General features: G+C 36.7%; 1 protein-coding gene across 2 annotated transcripts in view; it reads left to right on the forward strand.

The window, feature by feature from the left end:
- Positions 1 to 25,599, forward strand: part of LOC132698414 (heterogeneous nuclear ribonucleoprotein L) — a 247,396-nt gene that overhangs the window by 212,327 nt on the left and 9,470 nt on the right. For both annotated transcript variants that reach the window (XR_009618369.1, XM_060664455.1), the window contains exon 7: positions 18,486 to 18,739. Coding sequence is in view for 1 of the 2 variants with exons in the window: in XM_060664455.1 (XP_060520438.1) it covers positions 18,486 to 18,739 (254 nt within the window). In the remaining variant the exon portion in view is untranslated. The remainder of the gene's footprint in view (positions 1 to 18,485; positions 18,740 to 25,599) is intronic.

The following is a 25,599-nucleotide window of genomic DNA, read 5'->3' on the forward strand; positions in this document are numbered from 1 at the left end:
TGAATATTTTAAAGCTATAAACAAATTCAAATCCCTTTTGGGGGTGGGTGGTCTGTACAGGGTGGCCCATTTATAAGGGCACTACCTTAAGTCAGGAACTAGAAGAAATTGAACAAAAAGTTAAATTCAAAAGTTGGTTGCGCTAATTTGGAATTTTCATTTATTATATTTTCGTGTATACAGGGCGACTCGTGTCGCGGTGGCCACTACCAACTTTTTTATTTAATACCGATTTTCACAGACCTTTGAAAGAAGACTTTTTCGATGTATAACAGTCTGTGGTTTAACGTTTCGGAGTTATTGACTTTCATCTTCATTACTGGTTTGTTATTTAAATTGAATTATCTATGGCATTTCAATATTGTTTCAAATTATGTTTATTCGTTTTTGAAAAAATTAAAAAAATGCTACAGTGCTGTCATACTTCGGGCGTCACCAGTCTGCCGTCAGTTTAGGAGCCTGCATTACAAAAAGAGAAGACGTCGTCAGATGCTCAGTAAAGAAAAGCAGCTAGATATTCTATTGCACTTTGAAGACAGTACTGAATTAAAAGAACAACGCGGCAGTCTTGCCTTCGGATTCATAAATGGAAGTTTTTGCAGGCACAGCGGGATTTTAATTTTATGCAATAGGTAGAAATTTCCAAGAAAACTTTACTACTTCAGTTAACATATTCAACCGAAAAAAAACTTAGGACTGAAGCCGGGAACACAAGAAATAGGTGATTGAAATTAATAAGTGGGGTAGAATTTCAGTGAAGGTGTGGTTCGAACAGCGGAAGAACGAGCCTACTCTAAGTTTGTCAAATGTTTATTGCATTAAAAGTGTCTTCAACAGTCGCTTAGTCAATTGACTACTTCTTAATTGACTTTAAACATTATTATTATTGATTTTATTTTATAATAAATTACTATGCCTTTGTTCGATATACTTATAACCCTCTTCAAGGAAGATCCGAATACGATACTTAGCAATTCGGGGAATCCCAGTCAAAATATCGACTCCATTTAGTTCTTAGAACAACGCCACGGCGACGTAGCGCACGATATAAATAAATATAAATTTCATTGCATTTTCAAAATTATTTCGGAATATTGACATAAAAAAATTTGACCGATCAATTCCACAACCCTAATAACAAATTCATTGAAAATGGGCAACTAATCAAAACCTAATGATGTCAGCTACTGTGTAATTTTGCGCGAAGCAAAAAAACAAAATTTTCATTTTTAAGATCATTTGACATCATAAATAATAAATTAGCGTTTTATTTGGTAAATTGTAGATAATTAAGCATTAATAACAATCCGTAAAGTGGATTTTTGCCGAAATCCAATTTTTTCAGCTTTTTTGCGAATTCTTTTAGTCATATTTTGAGTTAGAACAAGGATATTAAGATGCTTTTTTTTCAAAGAAACTTCCAAAGGCTACTGTAATACTATTTACAAATCTTCTGGATTTCTCGTGCATCGGTTGTTGATGAATGGAACTTGCCCGCCCGCCATCCTGTTGGTTTCTTCAGCTTATTGGTATTAGTATTGGTATTGGTATTAAAGGGGGGCGCCCTCCCGGGCGTCCAAGCACTTAGACCACCAGATGGGCCCGTTGTGCCCCCAGGCCGCTCTAGAGGTCGTCCAGAATGCCGCCCCTCCTGTAGAAGGTCAGCAACTCCTTTAGCCCAATACCGTGCACTTAGTCCGGATCGATCAGGGCCGTTCCGAAGACTCCCAATCTTGCCCATGTCAAGGCAGGGCACTCGGTGAGCAGATGATACGGGGTCTCCTCCCCTTCCATGCACCACCTACATTCCGGGTCGTCTCCAATGCCTAGCAAGCAAAGATGCCTCCTTCTGATCAGTCTAAACAGCTCCCTGGTCCGAGGAAGGGCGGGCCCATCCATCATAAGCCTCGCCTGCCTCATTCCCGGAGCAACTCTCCAGCCCCCCGCGGCCCGGTCTCTCGCCCAGGCTTCGAGAGCTCCCCGCCTCACACACTGGGCGATCCCCAAGCGGGGCTCTGGCCCTATATGCCTATGCAAGGAGCCCTCCCTGGCTAAGGCGTCCGCTGCCTCATTGCCCCGGACACCGGTGTGACCCGGGACCCAGAGCAACGTGACCTTTCTCCCCTCAGCCACCCTCATCAGTACCCCTTTGCACTCCTTTATCAACAAGGAGCGTGTACGCACTGACTTCAGTGTAATGAGTGCAGCCCTACTATCCGAGCAGAAGAAGACTCTCCTGCTTCCGTAGTTGAGCCGAAGCACTTCTCTGGCCGCCATCAATAAAGCGAAAATTTCCGCCTGAAACACAGTGCAGTACTGACCCAGAGGGACCGACAAGCTTGATCCCGTCGTCTCGCAGTACGCTCCAGCTCCGGCCAGATCTCCCATTCTGGACCGGTCCGTGTACCAGACAAGTCCATCCCAGGAGCCGACTCTGCCCTCTCTCCAATCTTCCCTTGATGGAAAGAGAAAGGTCAATTTATCAAAGAAGGTCATCTCGGGGATCATGACGTCACTCGGCATGCCCATGACCCCGCGATCCCAGCGACAGCCCTCTAAAATGTCGTACGGACCCCGATTGAAGGTTCCCTCCCTCCAGAGCCCGCAGTTCGCCAACCTCACAGCTGTCCTGGCCGCCTCCATCTGCACCCGATCCGCCAGAGAGGGCAGCCCCACCAGAGCCTCCAGGGCCCTCGTGGGTGCCGTTCTCATGGCGCCCGTTATGCAGAGGCAAGCCAATCTCTGCAGTCTGTCAAGAACTAGCCTTGCTCCAGCTCTTTTGGTCCCCGGCCACCATGCCACTGCCCCATGCGTGAGCATAGGCACCACCATGGTACCGTAGATCCACTGCATGATCTTCGGCCCCAGGCCCCAAGTGCCCCCTACCGCTCTCCGGCACGCCCACAGAGCTCCAAAGGCCGACCTGGTCCTTGATCTTATATGTTCCTGGAAGGTCAACTTAGAGTCCAACCATTCGCCCAAGTTTCTTCAGCTTATAAAGATATCAAAAACGCTCTCAATGTATTTCTTATTTTTAATATGCTCTTAATCAAATTTTTCTTTTTTTCGCTTTTGAAGTGACTAGAGAAAAAATAGTGGATCATTTCAAATAATAATTTATTTACCTGCTTATTAACAATTTTTCATCTTCAAATTTTAAGTAGTGATTCTTTTTCTTTAATATTATTTTCGTTCATGGATAACTGAGATTTTGTCGCGACGATTGTATCACAATGTCATATAACATAAAAAAATGAAAAAGCGCCTGCCAAGATTGCCGCTGATATAACCACCGCTCACGATAAAAAGCATCAAACGTCCACACCCGACCTCAATAAAATATATCCCCGTATAAGCATCAACGGGGTTGGTTCGCCCGCTAATGGACGCCCTTGCTTTATTTTCCCGCTCTCGGGCGTCGGATTGCTTTTATCGTTACGCCCTATTTATTGGCCGTATCTTATATATTTTACTCTGGGGTATTAAATTTACATTTACGTTAGACCTTGTTTCTTTTTGTTTTGTTGCGAACGGTATGGAAGGTTTTAATTTTCCGCCGGTTGTTTAAATAAACATGCGGTCTGTTTTTGGTATTTTGAAGGATCCAATAGTTAAGGAAGTGTAACCGTATTCGAATTCTGTAGTGCTTCGCTATCGTTAGTGACCATGACGCTACATTCACACTTTCCCATCCATTATGCCCGTACATCGCCCTCGTTTCTCTAGATGAGTCTTGTACTCTCGAGTAAGTACGGTAACTTATGGAGAGTTTACATAGTGTGTCGGGCTGAATTAATTGAGATCCTATAGTCTAAATTACACTGAGAATACAGTCTTATGGAGCGAACCGTTGCCAGCCGTAGCATCGTTGTGTTGCGCAACAATCAGGTTCGGTCTAAAAGAAATTTGACGCTTGGGTCCAAATTTTATCTCAACATTTTTACTTTACCTAATTTTCATGTACGTCAGTGAAAATTATTAGCTTTCAACTAACCAAAACCCAGCCGGCGCCGGGTAGGTAGTTATTGACGTTCCTCTTCATTCGTTAACTGATTTATCTAAGGCATTTCAATATTGTTTCAAATTCTCTTTTAAAAAAAGATACTCCTGTCGTTTATTCGTTTTTGAAAACATATCATATATATCATATAACATATCCTGTATAAAGCAGAACAAAACATGGGTCTCTTTTTGTAGGTGTACACCTGTTGTTAAACCCTTTACAAAAGCGTCTCTGCGATCTGGTTTCGTATTGTCACACCAAGCATAATTAATCTAATGACCCACATTGACTATTGCAATTAAAATTGGCCAAATGTTTTTGAAAAAAAAAATTATGAACAATTCGTCTGAGTAAACTCTTAAAACCTTCATCATATGTATAATCGTGAGCAGGATTTTTAAATTTGCCATTTTACTGTTCCGTCTCTTTCTTGATGTTAAACACCACTCAATTTTGAAGCCGCTTTCACAGCTGCACTTAATTTTTCATTATTTACTAAACAGCAAATGATATTAAAAATCACAATTTTCCCACTTGCAGAGAAAACAATTGCTTACTTGCTCATTTTAGTTATTAAAACCTTATTGAAGTAATCCCACTAAACGCTGAAACTTTTCACCTTTTATTACCTATTGTACAAACAAATTCAAAACATGTTATTGTAATCTTTGTATGAGTAATACATTTAATATGTATATTCTTGAAATTATTTTATTTATCTGCATGACGCCCAGGTGTTTTTTTGGGCTGAACCTACTTTGAGAGTGCTATACAGTTCTCGGCAACGCTGTCGCTTTCTCCCTGTTGTCAGTCACCTCGTTACCCTTAATTCCGAGTATTTGAGGTTCGTTTGACTACGAAATTTGAATTAACCAAAACTAACCTACATCTCTTTACCCTTGTCCGTCAAAACTTTTTCGTACATATTGTACAACATTTTTGTGTTTAAAAAAGAAGGTATACTCGGTAGAAATACCTATCAGCACCATTCTCGGGAGTTTTATACTATCCTCACCGTTACTTATCTGCCGATTACAAAATAGCTATTTCACAAAGTCGCAATAATCATCAAAAATTCTGTTTTCTACAAACTACGATTTATTGGAACTTTTGCCAACAGGGAAATTAACATGACAATTAAAAATACTGGAATGTTAGCAGCGGAATTGATTGTGAATTAAATGGAATTAATAATTTTTCAGACTGTTTAAAATTGGTAGAATTAAAATAAAAATAAAACCTCAACACTCTGTATCGCAAAAGCGAAGATCTTTGTGTTACATTTAACAAGGAATTCCTTGATATGAAACTACATACAGAGCCAGTCGTCCTTAGTAAGAGTCCTCATTTTCTATGGTGCATGAAAACATAAGGTATCTTCAGTCGTTTCCCTCTACTTAGAGAGGATATTTTGCTTCCCGACGAATAAAATTAGCGGCGCGCCTATGTCCCTCGTTTCGAGTTGTGCAGGACTTGCAACAGCCTTTCAGAAAAAAATTTAAAATTTTTTTAAAAGCTTAAGCTTAAAATTTACATTCATTTATAGAGATTATTTTGAAAAATTGTTTTCAAACCGATATTTTTACAGAACTAACTAGTGATTAAACTAAATATTCGGAGCCGAGGACTTTGCAGTATAAACATTTACAATTATTAATGAATCACCTTGTACTATATGTAAAAAGCTACAAAATATATGATAAAAATTGCAAAATACATATCGTTACACTATTATAGTTGTTATTAACTACCTACATATATACATTTAGCTGTCTGATGTGTAAAGTCAGTCAAAGATAGAAGTGAGGTGGGTTCCAATAAATATCTACGAATCGAAACAAATACTGAGAGAAGTTAATCTTGCTTATCGCACAATTTTATTTCACGTTCATGAACGACCTCTCGATTGAAAGCATTACCATATCAATATGATTTTTGTAAATGTTTGAAAATATAAGTTAATCTACAATTAAATACGACGGATAACTTTCTTTTCTCTCGTATTTTTTACTACAACCATTATTAAAAAATTAAATATCAAGACATTATTTAACACCGCGATATTGAGACACTAAGAATGACGTAAAACGGTTATGTAAAATTTTTGTATTCGAGATGCCGGAATACAGGGTGTTTCAAAATTCAGAACTAAGATTTTAATGGCATATTAACCGGTCAAGAATACGCATGTGTCCTAGCTTGCTTCGTTTTCGAAATAGAGATACAGCCTGCCAAAGTTTATCGAAAAAAACGTTTTTTTTTTCGATAAACCTATTCATTACAGTGGCGCCAGAGGCTGATCTAATTTGTATTTATAGGTAGTACATTACCGATTTTTTAAATATTTATAATTTTTTTCAGATCAAGCAATCAAAAATTAAACTTTTTTATTTCCTGGCTTCGTCTTCCAAATAAAAAAAAACTTTTAAATTCATGACATTATGTTTCATTTTATATGAAACGGACTTATTTTTAGCTAAAATCTTTGCATCAAATTTTGAAACACTCTGTATAATGTAACGGGTAGGGTAAGTTGGCAAGTAACAACGAAACGTAACCACAACAACAACAAAAAATACACACATTATACTAACTAATATAACTTATGAAATATTCAATTAAAATTCCGTAAGGAATAGAACAATTATCGTGCCACTCGTACACACTTTCCGCTAAAAATAAAACAATAATAGCTATTAGCGGTGAATTAATTGTAACAAATTAGTGCAAAGGCTTATTTGTTTATGCAACGGTAGCGCCAAATTTGTAAAACTCGAGACCAGAAGAAAAAAAAGAACCTGGCGCGACCTTTGCGGCTGTCTCAAGGACCCTTGTGCACCGCAGTAGAAACGCGGTGACATGATAAAACTTACGTTTGGTTTTGCTTGGATTTTTAGTAATTTTTCCTTCTTTCGGGTCGCTGAAAACCATATTCACTATATATTTGGTGGTGTGCATTGGCACCATAGAAGGTGGTGACTTTCTATTGTATTCACGCCAATTCTGTTTCTGCTTTGTCCGACCATGGTTGACTAAAAATATTGCTAAAACTTTATTGGCACATAAAGTTGGACGTATTTTTTGTTGCCAATTTTTTTACGGGATCAAACAGACAAGTGGTTCCAAGTTACCTGCTAAGCTACCCGGACTAGGCGAATCAGACTGAGTACTTACCAAAATCTAGGAGACGACTTCTTTCTACGAGGAGGCACAATGGGTCAGGTTTAGTTCTGTTGTGCAAACCGCTCTCCTTAACCCACATTTTATGAAAGACGTAGAAAATGCATAATTTTTCTGATTTAAAATTTCATCGTTATCACTGAAGTTTAACTTTATAATATGTAAATACAACGTTTCTGCAGGTGATATTAAAATGATAAATCCCATTTGAAGAGTTGAATATCAATAGTCTGCTTTATTAATATATTGTTATATACTGTGCCAACTTTTTAAGCGCGTTGAAACGAAAGGAACCTCGAACTTCCATTATTTTTTAGACTTTGTAATTTTTTTTTGGATCACTGGAATCGGTATCACATTATTTCACGTCGATTCTGCATTGTTGTCATGAATTATTGAATTGTGTTGACGATGCATATACTATCTTCAATCCATATGCGCATTGAAGGTCCTTTATACGAATGAGATTTTATTAAGTGTTTCTTATTTAAAAAAAGAAAAAACTTCGAAAGTCATCAGATTTCACACTCTGCCTCAGATAAATCAATTGCCAAATTTTTAGTTGCCATTCTTGTGCTTCCTTTTATGGCATAAGCGTTTATTAACAGTTAAGAGGAAGATGTGTAGAAAATAATGCTAGAGGATTCAAAATTAACGTTCCAGAGGTGAAGATGCAATAATATACAGGGTGTCGTACTTGAAAATTTTGGAGCCCTATAAATAAATCAAATCAATTTTTTATATAAATTTCGAAAGTATTATTCTTTTGTTTTCGTTTTCCTTCCAAGAGCCAAAAATGATCAAAAGGCGTATTGTTCAAATTGATTTTAGATTCTACAAAGTTTGTAAATTAATCTTATTAATGTCTAAGAAAATAGTGCCAAAATGAAATTTTGACAGAAAAATGAAAATGAATTGTTGGAATTAGCTATAGCAATATTTATTGACCATCCGAGATTCTTATAAACACTAATGTTTAAATAAGTGAAGTACGGTTTGAAATTGTTTATATATATCGAAAAACTCTTTAGGTTCATTCGAACAATCAACGTCAAATAAATACAGTTCTTTTGGCTTCGACATCGAAAAATGGTATCCCATTTTCAGAGAAATTTTTTAAACACTTTATATGTGACACTATGCTTATAAATTTTCTTCTGCAACACGTATAGACAAGTCATACTGATCAAGAGAGGAGTGCGACAAAGTTGGGTCTTATCTCTACTACTTTTTAACCGATATCTAGAGAGGTATTAGTTGCAGTTCGGAGAGGAATTTAGATCAATAGAACTACAATAAACAACATTAGATATAAATAATAGATTCTGTAGTTGCCAGTCAAAGGACAAACAATAGAACAAGTAAAACTTTCATGTGTACGAAAACATTTTTTACAAAAACGAATCTCATCATAGAGCTTAGAATTCGAATGATAAGGTGTTACGCATTCTCTGTCTTGCTCTATGGGTGCGAGAGCTGGACCGTAGACCCTCAGACAGAGAAAAGCATAACAAGTTTTCGAATTGTATCTTTACAAACAAATGCTTCGAATTTCATGGATGCAACGATTCACCATAACGAGATACGTCAACGCATGCATAAACATAACATCCAGGAAAGATCTCTAATATTTAGGTCATGTGGTAAAAGATGAGAGATACGAATTATTTCTACTCTTAATAGAAGAAAAAGTACAAGGAAAAAGAACAGGAGGAAAACGCCAAAATTCATGGCTAAACGACTTAAGATGGTTGGACCGTTCGTATACAGAAACGTTCTGTGCTGCAATTTCCCAAGCTACAATTCCCTTGGATCGCTAACATTCGTGAAGAGAGGTCGTGAATAAAAGAAGAACGTGTCTTAAGATGGGTGTCGAGTATGTCATGCCCCACTCCATCCAGCTATTGCATCGAGTGTTTGCCGGCAATATTAATCGATAAAATATTTCGCGCTTCCGAATGGAGAAGATTCCAAATTAAAAATAAGGCGACACGTGCAGCGCTTGCGGAATCAAAATTGCTTCTTCGAATTACGCTAGCACTCCGTCCCAAAACGGCAACGAGATGGCGGATTTAAAAATTTAATAGAAAACGTGATTTTCATGCCGATATGTTTGGCGTAGAATGTAACGAGATAAATAACCAGGACAATTCTACTCGTCAACTTACACTTTGTGAACAACCCTTTCTGGCTGGCAATGACGCCATATGTGAAACTACCAATGGAATAGCCTGTATATTTTAATACTCATAATATCCATCCCATACATACACATGCCCCTGGGCAAAGCTTGAAAAAAAAAGAAATAACAGAACAGAAATTAACTGAAGACCAAACCACAGTTTCGCTCATCTGCAGGTGGCCGCACAAATGTAATTCCAGATTTTTAACTAGCCACAGATGGCAGTGCAAATCAAAGAAATAAAATTTTACTAGTTCATAATACGGGCTTTATTTAAAAATTGATGATTATGTTTGAAACAATTCCAAAAAAGAATTCGGGGGGTAGAGAACTGTCAAATTGACATAGAAGAATGATCACTTGGATATCAACGGGTCGCTGTTGTTAAATTAAAATTTATAGCCCTACAACGGCGATTAATTGTATCTGATAAAGGCACGGTGTTGCTGAAACAGCTGTCATAAACCAATAAATAACCGAAAATCTGAACATTTTTTGTTTTAGTTTGATTGTGTTAAGTTCCGTTTTTTCATTGAGACAATTATTGAAGCTGGTTTTTACTATCAAACTTTTTATGAAAATTCAGCCCCACTCTGACAACATGTTTCTTGAGAAAGGAGACTTTGCCTTTAAATTAGTATGGATATTGATAGTATTAGAACAATTTTTCTATACAATAAAAAGATCTACAACTTTCGTTAGATCTTCATTTATTGCAATGCTTGCGGTTTGACCTTGAATTTTCTACCACACATTGAATTTATTAATACTTCTATTATTTTTATTTTAATAGCAGGTCAATACCAAGGACGTATTATTATTATTGCAACCTTGCCATTAATTTTTTTATCTCATCTGACCGGACTATGCAGAAACAGGCTGCTTCGTTTACAAACTTTGGCTCTAGCTCCCACTAGTTGCACATTTGGATGGATTTGTGGCCGTTTTTTCGTCCGTGACAAATGGCCTCCGTCACTGTAAATAAAGCTTCGCGTTTGCTTGATTTACCGCCCAAAATCGACCACTAAATTGTCTCTTATAAATGAACGAGCTTAAATCATACTCTTTTTATTTATATTCGTTGCGAAACATTGCAGAAGGTTGCGAAATTTGTAAAGTAAAAATGGTTTTGTCCGAATTCTGATGAATGGGGAAAATAAATATCGGGCGTGTCACAGCGGAAGGTCACTCAGTTCAAGTCGGTGCGGAACCTACAAATTGATTTATTTTAAAATTGAAGTGAATGTAAACCAGTATTCGAACTCTTTAAAATATATTGAATCCATTTTTCTTAGATTTTGTAGCAAATATGTGCGACCAATATCCACTAAATACATTAACATTTAACTAACCTTTTTAAGACTTTATATGATTTTTTAAATTTAAGGCAACCAAAATTGACTGGCGCTTTCTGGAAGGTGAAATTGTTACTGGAGAAGGGAAGCATAACAATAGGAAAGGTTAAGAGTTAACAGTAATGCAATCATGTAACTTTACCACATTACTACTATGAAAGATGTTGTGTTAAAAGTGTAAAGTCATATTTTTTAGTCTTTTTCCCCCTTTTGAACATGGAACTTATTTTTAATGTAAGGAGTTGTAGTCATTTGTCAGACCTTCTCACCTGAAATTACTCTCTCCTTCCAATATGTAAACCGCAATCCTAATAGAGTCAAGCACCTCTACCTCACCACACTTCTACCAGTTGCTATCTCAAAATAATTGAACTATATATAAGATATATTTCAAAAAAAGCCAAATGAGATAAAGGTAAATTTTCAAATTTTCGTCTTCAAATGTGATGAAAAATATATGTAATTCTATTGGTAAATCTTCTGCATCGAGTGTTTATAGATCAAACTTTCTTTCGTTTCGCCAATTATCCTGTTGACCTTCTCCTGGCATATGCGGAACACATTTGGACACAGTACGAAAAATATCAATCAACTAGGCTCAAAGAATATGGAAGAGCCTTAAGATTACCCGACAAATAAATTCATCAGCAGTTGCCGAATACAATCATGAAACCGGGCAAAAAATCTTATTCGGCAGAACTAAAATTCTCAATAATCAGTTTTTCTACCAAACTAAGATCCCAGAATCTTAACCTCGACTTAGGTCTTTCACCAATATGGAAATCAGTCATCTGCGACAATCTTCATGTTTCTCCTTTAGCTCCGCATCCCTAAAACAATATATAGAATGCAAGCCAAATTAAAATCGAAGCCGTAAATAACATTTCGACCGGAAATATTCAAATACGCAACAGTATAGGCGCTCGGCTTCGCAAACGACCAAATCGTGATAGATTCGCGTGGACTGGAAAACTCATTATAGAATACGAGATGTAGGGACTCGAAGTGAAAGCGGAATATATGAGTGTAGGAGGAATCCAGCAAGACCTGATTTTGGAAAATGGCTAGAGAATAAGTACAAAAAGTACAAGTACCTGAGCTTACATATTGCCTACGATGGAACCCTGAACGATGCCATTAAAGATAGAAATATGCAGGAAAGATTCTTTGGGATCCAAAAATAACAACAAACAATGTAAATACAAAACGCGAAAAGCAAGGGAATCAATGAGGAGATTAGAGATAGAAGCTTTGGAATGATCGAGAACTATGTCGACAGGGTGTCGGATGACGTCTCCAGAGCGCGAGACAGAGAGAAAAAGAAAATGAGAGAGACAGGGGACAGAGAGAACAGAAAAAGGAGCGAGCGAGGTGGGCGACCAAAGAAATAATTAACAGAGGGAAAGAAAAGGAATTAGCTTTAAATTCAATAACTTTATAACATGTTAAATATCGGCCTTTGAGCATGAGTTCCGTAGTTTTGTTGATAGATAACAGAATAATACAATGCAATGCTAATGGCACGCGGTCCAAAGTGGTGACGTCGCGAGAATAGCTTCGGAATATTTTTTTTTTCGCGGGAAACATGTCCGCGTCGAGCCAAAATGACTCAGCCGGCGAGGTCGCGAGTATAATTGCGTCGGGAAAAATCGTCTCGGCACCTGTGCCGAATCCGTTTTTCGTTTATTTGTTGCATTTATTGGATGTTAAATTGGCCCGTCGCCGCTCGTTGCCAAATAGAGAAAGACCCGTCCGGCATCAAAAGCAATTATTGTCTGAGGTCATCGGGATTTTTCCGTGTCGGGGCAATTAGGGCGACGGCATTTGCCTCCTCCCGTGGGGGCGGAAGCGAAATGCGGCACGCGAGGCGGGAGAAAACCTCCCCCAAAAAGGGTTACGCGAAAATGCCAAATTAAATTCGACCGGAATTTATGAAGTGTCGCGCGAGAAGGAGCAGAGAGGCACCGTTTCCGACACGCAATTTGTCCACGTCGCGGAATTTTCAGGTAACTTCCCAGCTGTCGGCGCCCGGAACAAAAGTTTTGGGAGCGAGCACCACGTTGCAACGAAACAGCATTCCGGTTTGCTTGGAGCTTCGGATGAGCGAACTTCATAAGAAAATTCGGAAATTATGAATTGACTCGAACACTTTATAGCGTTATGCCGGTCTGCTGCAAGCGGTGGAATAAAAAAAAATAAATCTTCATTTATTGCGTAGAAATCCTTAATTTTTTATTTTCGTCAATGACATCAACGTAAACATGATATTGATTGATTGGTTTGGCAAATGGTAACCACACTCTTAATAGAAGTAAAATGGGAGGACAATGGAGGACTAACCAAAACCCTGACGTATTTTAATATTTAAAGTAAGCTAGTTTTCGTGAAATGTGATAAAGATTCCAGAATGTGACAATTCACGCCAGTCGTATGTTTGAAATTTAGAACACTCATTTTGTGGACGTGTTTTTCAAATTAACGTTCTAAGATTTTTTTATTTTTTTCTTTCCACAACAGGCCAATTGATAATGAATTGAATTAACGAAGAAAAAAAATGGAATGGAATCTATGACGCTACGCAAAGTAAGTTCAGGGAGAGGAACGGGGGCACGACCTCTAAAAAACGATCTCTCTTGACAATCGATCAGCATGTGGGATCAGGTCTGCCCTAGAATAATACATAATAATACATAAAGAATAATACATAAATATATGCTTAAAATCAGGGCACTCAATTTTTAAACACCCTGTATAAAAATAATTTTATTGAAGTTCAGGGTGATTGTGTTTAATTTATAGCAATATTTTGCGTCTGCGTATTCTGGTTTTGTATATAGTGGTATAAAGATCATTCGTTGGGCGTCTTATATTCATGTTCATGTCTCTTCAGGATTGGTGTCTTACTAACTTATTTGTATTATTATTATCATCAAATTGAACAAAATTTGTTTTTTATAAACTATAATGCTTTAAGTAATAGTTTACATTTTCAATAGTTCGCACGATTTTTCTAAAAAGAAAATGATTTCAGAAAGTAAGTTTTATGACTCGTGCGGTCTGATTTTATGGTGTATTCGGAAAGGCCTAATATGATCAAGCAAGTAGAGTTTAACACTATCTATCTTAGCTTTGCGGGTGTCGGGATTGCAATTTCAAATTATAATAGCTATGAAAATTAGATAAGAGGATGCATGATAGTCTAGATACGACTAGAAACAGAGTAGAAAAGCAGATTGGGGGTGCCAATATCCAGGAAAATACAATACACCAGTGCTGTCTTACTTTATACATTACTGTGTACCTCCGCCTCTGAAAAGGCTATTTACACACCACTACTCACTATGCACACACTACTAATAATTTATATAATGTCTACTATTTATATCAATCGATTATTTATACTGACTGCTGACTACAAAGCATATGTAAATCTGTAAATCACATTTTACGAAGTAAATTTCATTTGTAGCAATCTCTCAGTAGATCGAGGTTTAATGCATTAAATGTGAACATCCTGTTCCGCCCGCCTATGACTACTGCTACTATCTCCGAACTCAAATAACGTTACGAAACGCGATCTCGTTTAAAATTCAAAGCGAGATTGGGGGGCTGGTCTTAAATATTTCTAGTGAAACGAACGAGTGCCGTGCAACGTAGGAACTAGAAACGTAAACCGTTTGCCAGTCGCCATGTTAGCGGACTAGTTAAATATGAGAGGGAGGAAGTAGATAAAGAAATTGGGCTAATCTTGAACAAGACATCCGTCGCCTTTAGATTAATACATTAATCTGAATTTAAATTAGCTTTAAAAGTCTATCTTTGTACAAGGAACAGTTCGCTTCAGAATTGCAAATCCGAAGATACGGTGTGCCCGCCCAAGTTGCCTTACGCCGTCAAATTCTAAACGCATATATGAATAGCATTGCTATATTTCGAAAATATTACTTCTCGCGAAATAAGTAATACAAATTATAAGTAATTATAGTCTCTACTCCCAACGCGTGATTCAAGTGGAAACTAACTTTTGTGTCGGTAGAATACATTGCCTTTAGATAAGATTTAATGGGAGCAACGCAACCAATGTTCCCATTCTATTCGTTAAATGATCAACAGAATAAATTCCCTGTTACTTGTTATCCAATCGCTTAATGGGCATGATCGTCTTAAAACCACTTTGCAAGATGTCACAGTGACAAATAAAATTTGACTAGTGAAGCACAATAAAATATTGACCGCTTAGGGTCTACATGAACTCCCAACAGTCAATGCAAAAAAGTAGTTTTAGAAAATACCATCAATTATAATATAATATAAATAATAGTAATCATATCATATAATAATAATCTCCAGTCCCTCCAATCATAATCATTCGGGTTTTTTTGTGTCATTAATCGTTTTTCTTTGATGGTATCCCTTAAGGTTGTACATACATTTTTTATATGACTACATCTTCCCTAATATCCAATTTACATTGCCAATCTCTTTGACATCGGCTCTGTTTTCTCTCATACCTCAGCACCGTATACCTCGTTCCCTATCTTGTTATTGTGATACGATATCCTCGCCGTCAGCTATAATTACATGGTCGTCCACGAAAAGCAAGGTGAATAGTTCTTCACCTTGTACGTCTATTCCCATGCCTCTGCAACTGCGTCTCCAGTCGCTTAACGCTGCATTAATATAAAATTTATATAAGCTTGTCTCAGTCCTTTGGTGGTTGGCAAAAGTTCGGCTATTCTGGTTCCTATTTTTATGCTGCCTGAAATCTCTCATTCTTTAACAGCTTTAACATATGCAGGACTGATTACAGCCTGTAGTAATACAGGCCATAATTTAGCTACGGGAACACTATAAGATTAACTGGGTGTCCCTATATCTTGTAATTCTTTTTTCCATCAGCCTGTGCGAAAGCTACTCTGTTCTTCCACGTTGTGTAGCTACTTTTCAGTTCTACTGAATTCTTAATATCTTCCCATTCAACCTTGAAAGGGAGTTTGTGACACTCATACTATTTTAATGAACAATTAAAAAATCATTTTTCATCTTTTTCATCGAAGAGATCAATCTCAACGTCATTATAAGGCATTGTGATTAAATTTCCGTCAGTAGCCTGATACTCTATGTTTCTAGTGTCTAAAGGATATTAAAGTAAGTGATTTTAAGATGCACCTAATACTTCTGTAGATTTACTCCTTCCAAGATTTTCCTCTTCTTTCCCGTGCGTCATTCTTGGTCGTCATTTTTACCTTTTTCACATCTCTACAATAGCGACTATAGTAGTATCTTTCACAAACTTTTAAAGTTTAAAAATACGTAATAAATTTATATAATATAGATGTGTAAATGTCAAAAAATGGCAATATTTTATTACTTTCAGAATAATCTGCTTCTGTTGTTCGATTTGAAGTGTATAATTTTTACCGTTTTTTGGCAAGTAGATAAATTATGTTTTGCGATTAGCAGCATTTTAAAATTAGGAACAATCCAATATGAATGGACTTTTAGTATTTTGTTTGTTTCTGTTATGTTTTGCTGAATCCAGTATGCCATAAAATAAGCTTACCAAAATCTACTCAAACTTTTGACTTCATTTTTACCGAATAAAAGAAAATCGGCAACGTAGTAAACCTCCAATGGCCCGGAAAAATGGCGCCTCGTCGCGTTCGGCAATGAAAATAAAAAAGCGGTTTAAAAGGATTTCGTCGGTGACAAAGGTTCGCCATCGGCATCATATCGTTTCGATCTTTTTTTGTATCGGTGCGCCGATTTTGGACATCGAAATTTCCCCGACGGCAATCAGAATTCGCCATTTTATTTGCACGCTGTTATAGCATCGTTTTTGAACTTTCAATTGGCAACGCAATTCACGAGCGCCATTTGCGCTTAAAAAGGGGAACAATTAAAATCAACAAGTTTTTCTTCAATTAAGCCCGAATTTACCACGAAAATGGAGTGGGGTTGGGAGGTTGCTGCTATTTTAATTTTAGAGCTCGCTGCTATAAATAATTCAGTACTTGAAAGCTCAAACCATTCGCCAAGAAACCAGGAAATTTTTCGTTCCCAAATGCTATATTTTTCCCTGCAGGAAATTTGACCAAGAATTTCCAATTATCTCTTCTTAATTTTGTTAAGAATTTCCTAAATATTTGTACTGTGAAACGCGAAACCATTGGCTGTCAGCTGATTAGTATCGACAAATTAGTCTTATCAGTCACGTACTTAGGCGTTTCTCAGGATAAACCACATCAGAATTTATAAGAAGTCTGAGAAGATGAGCGGAGGAACGCAATTTGGATCTACTAAGGGACTGAGAACAAGCGAAGCTTTGTTTTTAAAGCTCTTAACAAGACTACCAGAGATTGGGATAGACGAGAAAGACATCTTAATAATTGAACAATATATTGGAATCAAACAGCCGAAGTAAAGGGAAACAATACAATCTTGACTAACGTATTTGATATAACCAAAGGTGTAAGACAAGGGACTCATTCTTACACCCGTGCTTTTCAACATCTATGTAGAAAAAATATTCCGCTTGCTCTCGAAAACGAGTCCAGATGCTTCAGGGTTAATAGAAGTCCCATCAACAATATCAAATATGGGGATGAGACAGTTGCAATGGCCCAAACTTTGGAAGATCTTCAATATATTTTAAGTAAAATAAATGACTTTGGCCAGGACAACCTTTTGAGAGATTCAAAATGTCCTCCTACAACAACATTAATCGTCCAACTAAATGTAATTGAGTTCTATGGCCTGTTATATTGTATGGTGCGGAAACCTGGTCATTTAAGATGAGGTCAATAAAATGACTCGAAGCGTTTGAGATGTGGACTGTTTGCAAGCTACTTAAAACCTCATACATTGAACACATTTCAAACGATAAAGAGCTGGAGTCAAAAGACAACTCTTGGACACACTACAGTCCCGAAAGATCTGGGGCACTATTGAAGAGGACCTCGCTACGCTGCTCCGAAGTTGGTCTAGCAGGTCAAAATGGAACGTCGAAGAGGACCAGGACGCAACACTTGTGACTTCGGAACATCATCGTAAATCATCTGTATACCTGATCTTCTTTATGGTCCTCACATTGACTACAATTCCTGTTATGTCATCCAACAGTGCCTCTTGAAGAATGTATCCTGAAAATAAATTACTACTGTACGGGATGTAAATGTCTTATACTTCACATGATTTTTCACAAGAAAAAAGTAAAAAGTTAATATAAACGTGTTGCCTAAATACTTCGATTTCGAGTTTTATTTTCATATTCCTTTGTTACTGAGTAATTTTGCTACATAACTCGGCTTTTGGAACAAAAATTGGTACTTGGAAGCTTTTAAACATGACAAAGTGGAAGTCGTTCTTAATTTAAACGCTTACGACTTTTTGTATTATATTTTCTGTAAAAAAAAGATGAAGTAAATTCAAACTTGTATAGAAAATTCATTTCTTTCAAAGTTTTCTCTTTGGAGATTCTCGTTAATCCTTGGGCACAAATCGATATGTCATAGTCGAACACATTGCAACTATTTTTGCAACTCCGAATGATGAGTTCCAGTGGTGAAGAGCTTTAAAAATAATAATTTTCTCATTTTTAACATGCTCAGATTTACTCATACCTTTTTTAGGAACAAATTTAAAAACAACTGCCCGAAATGTACTATAATTCTTTCGGGACCCTTGACTATCATTATACGTTCAATACTACGCTTATGGAATAAGGATAAGACCACTCGTATTACATATTATTTCTTTGTTACAGAGCCGTATCCGACCGATCGTTTCGAAGATTTGGGCTACGGTTCTGCTGAACCACATTTCGGATCGGCAGCGAGCGACGCTTTTCGGAAGGGCGGTGCTCCGCCGCCCAGTTCCGACTTCAGAACGGCTAGCGAGCCGCCCAGAGGTCCGTTCCAACAGCCTGGCGCGGTTCTCATGCTTTACGGTCTTGATCCGCTGCGTACCAATGCCGACAAAGTCTTCAATCTGATGTGTCTCTATGGGAATGTCGTAAGGGTAAGTCTCGACTTATATGTAGAGTATGAAACAGTTCTAATGAGGACAAGTTGGCTCTTTGAGGTTGAACAAAGACAAAACCTGTTAAGACCTGTAAAGAATATATGTTAAATTGAACGGCAAATCCGTCCCAGAGGGCGAAAATATGTGTGCTCTAATTCGCAGGCTTAGAGATTAGCTTAGTGTAGTCCTGCATTTCATATGGCATAGTATTCTGGGGTTCCTTTCAAAACCCAGAAAAAATTACTAATTATATGTTTAAGCTACATTCCAAGACTTCCTGCTACCCGTATTTTGACACTCTTCCATCCTCACCTTCCTTCAAGTCGACTTTTATGCTATGTCGATGACGACTGTCACCAAGAACAGAACCGGACTGAGAATTCCTGTACACAAGTCAGTCTTTTTAAAAAGGTCGGCATTATCGGCAGTAAAGGCATATCAGTCTAGCGACATAGTAATGATTGAAAAGAAAGATAAATTTAAACGAGAGGTGATCATACTATCTGATGCTAGTTTTGGTTAGTTACAGCACCATGCACCAAATTTTCTTCGAAATTTTTATTTCAAAGACGGTAAGAGGATACGTATAGGAAACTTGAACAAAGTTGAATAGTTTCTTTCCTAAAATTCGAAAATGAAAGAATATATAGGATGGGCTATTTAAAAAAATAAACCGTGTTTTTAGAACTTCCGTACAAATTTTATTTTTGAAACACTCTGTATGTTCCATCTAAAATATTATGCCGGGAAAGAATTCGTGATTCTCTCTAGGAACTGACTGGAAAAGGCTGTTTGAAGTACAGACAAGTTAAGATTTTGCTTAAAAATCTGGGAAATTATTTTTCTTTTCGATACCGGTAAGACATAGGTAATAGGGAAACGCGAACAAAATCTACTTTATTTATTGCGTAGAATCTAACAATGAAATGATATACAGAGGGTGCAAGATGTTGCCACGTTCTTATACACACTTCAACACTTATACTTGAAAATATTTTAGAGTGATAGAGCACCTCCTCTTACATCCCCCTGTATAATTTAAAGTAAATGCGTTGATCCGTTCGCTAGTTAATTCTAATAAACGTTTCACTGTGTGCCATTGTGGTATTTTTGTTATTTGTTTATGTGTTGACCTGGTAACTATACTTAGTGAAATAATTGTCATTTAAATTATTATTATTATTATTATTATTATTGTTATTATTATCAACAGACAAAACTCACACATTGACTCTAACCAGGATGGTAAAGTCTGTTCATAGATATAAGAAAGTGACCAACTGATACGAATTAAGGAAAGACCCGCGCAAGCTGTAAGAATGAAATATGAAACAGGTCCGTACTTTGCTTACAATTTAATTATTTGGGATTTTGTTAGAAAATATACTAAACAATATATATTTATTTATGTATGTATTTATGTTTAAATCTAAAATAAAATTACAAATTATTTTTATTACCTACTTAAATTACTTAAAATTATTCACATAATATATCAATATCACTATCGCTATCATCGCCTGTTCTAATTATTATTTGTTCTATATTGTTTGCAATATGCATATACGATTGTTCTGCTTTTTCTATATGTTTAACCGAATTTGCCCAACTTTGTGGAGGGATGTTAAAAACTTCGGTTTCTATAAGTTTGAGGACATTGGAGTTAACACGGGGAAAAACATTGTTACGACGAATGGCAGATTTCATTTGGTGCCAAACATGTTCAATGGAATTAAATATACAGTGGTATAATCTTCGTGAAAATAAATGTCGTTATTATACATGTAGTTTTGGATTATTGCTTTTGTGTCACATGAGGAAGGGGTTTTAGTCAACTGTCTACTGTGATAACTTGCATTGTTTATTACAATTACGCTATTAGGAGGAATATTTGGAACTAGTTTGTTTTTAAACCAACTTTCAAATAAATCTGCGGTGGTGTCTTCATGGTAATCCAGAGAAGAATCTTTAATATTTTTCGCAGACAGAGAAAATCCATTTGACATCCAACCATCTTTAGAGCCAGCATGCAAAATAGTTATTCTTTTACCTCTTTTAGGTTTGTTTACACTTATCAGTTGAGTCAACCCAACCCTTTTCCGGGGTATCATAAGTGTCGAACCAGGTTTCATCCAAGTAAATAATTGGCTTTTGTTGTTCTCTGTAAATCCTAATTTTTTCTAGATATTCCAGTCACCATTTCCGAATTCTAAAAGATTCCATTAAAACTTGCCTTTTGTCGATTTTTTTAAATCTAAAACCCGTGTTGAATACACTTCCATAAGGTAGTTCTGCCACATTTAACGCCGGTTTCATCTTTTTCAAGCCTCCTAATTGAGATATCTAATGTAGGCACGCTTTGTTCCTCGTATAACTGGTAAATTTTACGTCGTATTATATCTTGAGATCACTTTCATCTACACTCGAGAAAAAGTCAGCATCGCTTCTTTTTTCCCCGCTGAAATGGGATTATTCACAATTGATACAGTTGATATTGGAATTTTCGTCAATGTGGCCGTTTCTTCTAAAGATGCTTGCTTGCTAGCATGAGAGTCAAATAAACATTGTTTAGAACTTCCTTAGTCTCAATAGAATAGCGTTTTCGACATTTGGGCGGGAGCATGTCCTGAGCTACCACTAGATTCGCACATATTTTGCATAATTCGCACACGATTCAACACACGCTGTATTACACACAATAAGCATGGTTACTAATAAACTTAAACTAAGTAGTACACCAAACCAAAGAATATTAAACACAGGTAGCTATAAAATTATTTTCAATTACGGACCACAATTTTACCTGATTTTAAATTCCGAAACTTTAGGTAATAATCTTGTTGCATTGTATGTTAATGGCCACCCTTGGATAATCCCATTAAAAAGCAATTGGTCACTTTCTTATATCTATGAACAGACCATACCTGCATTCGATAAAAAAGAATCCAATGAAATCAATGCCAACAATGAAAGTAGCCTTACTATTCGTTGGGTCATTCTGTAGGACCTTCGCATACCTACTGGGGTTTTAGACTGTGTAATTTTTTCGTGACTGCTACAGCACATATTATTATTATTATTGTTATTATTATTCTTTTTATAGAGCGCGGTTCAGGGGATCAAAACACGCAAGTGTAGCGTGAAAAATTTAGATTGAAAAATTTAGATTGACACAGGGTGTCAGCTGCAAGGGACCTTCTAGAACTTCTTTGTCGCGCGCCACTGCATAAATTTGCATTTTTTTCAAATACGTTCTGCCTTTTAATTAACTTTCTTTTTACTGACTTTTCCCGATCATAGGTTTTTTTGATATGTCGTTTAGTTTTCGAGCTATTCCACAAAATTGCGTACATAGCTCAGCTACGTTGGAAAAATGTTTACTTAATTAGCAACATATCTTGGAGAACAAAACACATCCTGCCATAAACTAGGGTAAGCCAAAATAAACTCCATTGTTGTTTGTGACGTTAGTTGTGAACTTTACTGAGCAAAAAGATGCCCAGAACTTTTACAAATACTGAATACGCCGACACTCATTATGCTTATGGTTTCTGCGACGGAAATTCTATTGCTGCCGTTGAACAGTGAATTTTTCAAAATAAATTCACATTTTCTGCAACATCTTCTATCGAGAGATGCGTCTAATTTCACGAGAGCTGGAACCGTGAACTATCATGACTTTCATCCACGAGCTCAGTGCAAATGTGTCGATTGCTGTTATAAATAACAATCTCCTCGCGTAAATGCCAATTTGTTCCATATTTTTCTGTAAAACTTTTTGAAGTTCTTGAAGTTGGATACAATTAGACCGTGTTCCTGCACACTATGGATGGCAAGTGCTGTAGTGGTTGGACGAAAATTATCCTGGAGGATGGATAGGACTTAATAGATTAATTGAAAGAATACAGAACATCTGTAATATCTTAAGAAACGATCCCATTACAATTCGAGCAGCAGTTAGTACATTTTTCAGAGTCATTTTGTTTTGAGCCTGTTCCATAATAGTGTCCGGAATTTTGTGGAATATCTCGAAAACTCAAAATGTCGGAAAAAGTTACAAAGTTATAAAATTGCCCAGTGGCGTGAGACAAAAAAGTTCTACAAGGTTACGTACAGTTGACACCCACCAAAAAAAACACCCTGTATTGCAATTAATCTAAATTTTAACATCTTACCAAACACTTGCGTGTTGACATCTTGTGGCTTACGACCAATAAAATTAAAACCAAATAATTATTCAAAATTTGGTGCCATTTTACAAGTTATACCTGAAGTTATTCTAGCAAAACCTAAATTACCCTGTATAGGTAATCACAGCAATGTTTTTAGAATGCCTGGTTAGGAAAACTTGGTGTTATGTGTGCGGTTAGTTCAAAAGCGTCCATTACATCATATCCAGTGTTGTCTCTCACATTGGATCCGTCAATATCGAAAATTAACTGTTGCCGGTGTGCCCCGACTCTATATCAATACCGAATTTGCCGACGAAAATGTCCGCCGCCCGATTTAAAATTCAATTCATACAACGTTGGCAGACGTGGTCCACTTTATAAAGTGTTCCCGGCATATACGTCAAATCTAGCCAACTTTTTTTTTTTATTTTTTGCTTCCTTTGTTCGTTACGCTGCCACGCTTTCTGGGGATATTAAATTTGATATGTACGTATGAACGTCAACCTTTTTTTTTGTTTGCAGCGAGGAGGGATTTTAAAGCAGAAGAGAGATTTTTTTATAGAATAAACACGAAACTGAAATATTGAGTTTAGTAACAAGAAATGTTCTCGTAAATTGGTAAATTTAAACCGTGAACGCATACAAAAAACTTTGTTAAATAGATAAAGATACCATTTATTTTTATGATTGGTGTCCATATGTAACTTAAATCTCTTGTGTATATTAAGCCATCCTGAAATCTCTAAGTAATTTGAAATATGGCGACGACATCGTACAAGGTAAATATTAACCTTAGACATGAGTTTTGAAGTTTTTGTACACGCCTTTTATCCACTGAGTCGAGACAATGGCCAAAGATTACGCAGCAGTGATTTAACTTAGATAAAACCAAGAAGATACGCAGAAGTTTTTTAATTTCTCGTCCCAGGCATTAAATCATTAAATTCTGTTTTTACCTTTTCAACCTGAATATCATTTCCAAAAGTAATTGATCACTATGATTGTGATCAATTGTAAAAGTGACCGATGAAGTTGACAAGTATAAATAGTGTACAGTAGGGGCCCCAGGTACTCCGAATTTGATGTTGCTGCAATTTGAACGCATTTCGTTAATAAGCACTTGCTCAGTTCCATTGGACAGGAATGATTTAAATCTGAGTAGAAACACTAACATAATTGACCATATCAAATGTTCTACTTAAGTCTATCTGCAAAACTATCATAACTAAATTCTGGTCGAAATCCTGACTGCTTTTTCGGTAATAAGTTCCGTTACTTTCTCTAGAATGTTTGAAAATGTGGATAGAATACTGACCAAGATGCCCAAATTCAGATTATTAATTTTTGGAACGGGAATAATTTCTGCTTGATTCCAGATGAGTGCGAAGTAAGAAGATGAAATGCACCTATTAATGATGTGTGTTATATAGGGCCAGGTGATAGGACGTCATAATGAAATGAGATATTCATTTTATATGCTTCAAAAGTTTAATTATCGTCATCGTTCTCCGTCACCGAAGTAAAATTAAAACGATCAAAAGTTCGGCCCTTGGGGCGGTATTAAGGGTATATGAAGTAACAACATAATTATTCAAAACGTCGGCGTTCTTTAAGCTCTCTGGAATAGCTTTTCTTTTGTTTTTAATTATGTCGACTTTTTTAAGCTCACTGAATTTCGTTTCTTAATGGAAGATAGTAATGTAATGTGACATCATATAAATTGCTAATGACCGGGATCATATTCCGTAATTTATAAAAATAGTAAATAGTTTAAAAATTGGGAGACTATTTACAAATCTTCTGGATTCCTCCTACTTCGGTCGTTGATGAATCGAACTTGCTGACGTTTCGCCAACCATCCGGCTTGCATTTTAATCTGTACCTGCTTATATATTGTTTGAGGAAGTAAAGGAGGGGCTTGAAAATTATCTGAGTCGCGGAGTTGGTTGCTTATAGATTTTTTTAGGTTCGCGGATTTTTCGTTGGTAGAAGAATTGATTACATGCAAGAATTTTTATTTTATCGAATAAAATTTGATCTCCGATTTCGTGATTGTGTTCAGCAACGGCTGACGAGTTTATTGGTCTTAGTCTTAAGACTCTTTCGTGTTCTTTGAACCTAGTTGATATTTTTTGTCCGGTCACTTCAATGTATTCTTTGTCCCATATGTATCTTCGACAAGTGTTAAATCTGATGTTAACTATTGATATGTGGTCAGTGGGAAGGACAACAGTTGCAAGTGTAGGGTTGCTTTCGGACTTGTCTTAATTTAATATCCCTAATGTGAAAAAGTTGTTTTAATTCTGGGTGTTTCAGTGACTCATTCTCTTGGCTTTTTTAGAGCTTAGTTGAAACTGACTCACATATTCGATCCGTCAAAGAGAATATTCCGTTTTAGATATCAGGAGTTTACAGCATTCCATGCATATGCGGAAAAGATACAAGATACCGGACGAAAAATATCAATTAGGCTCAAAGAATATGAAAGAGCCTTAATAATAACAAATAAACTCATCAACAGTTGCTGAACACAATCACGAAACGAAAAGTTTTATTCGATAAGATAAGATTCTTGCATGTAATCAATTCTTCTACCAACGAAAAATTCGAGAGTCTATAGAAATCTATGAGCAATCAAAAAATCTTAACCGCGACTCTTTTCCTTTCACCAATATAGGAATCAGT

Source organism: Cylas formicarius, unplaced genomic scaffold (assembly GCF_029955315.1).
Source record: "Cylas formicarius isolate icCylForm1 unplaced genomic scaffold, icCylForm1.1 PGA_scaffold_2__14_contigs__length_35257938, whole genome shotgun sequence".
Lineage (NCBI taxonomy): Eukaryota > Metazoa > Arthropoda > Insecta > Coleoptera > Brentidae > Cylas > Cylas formicarius.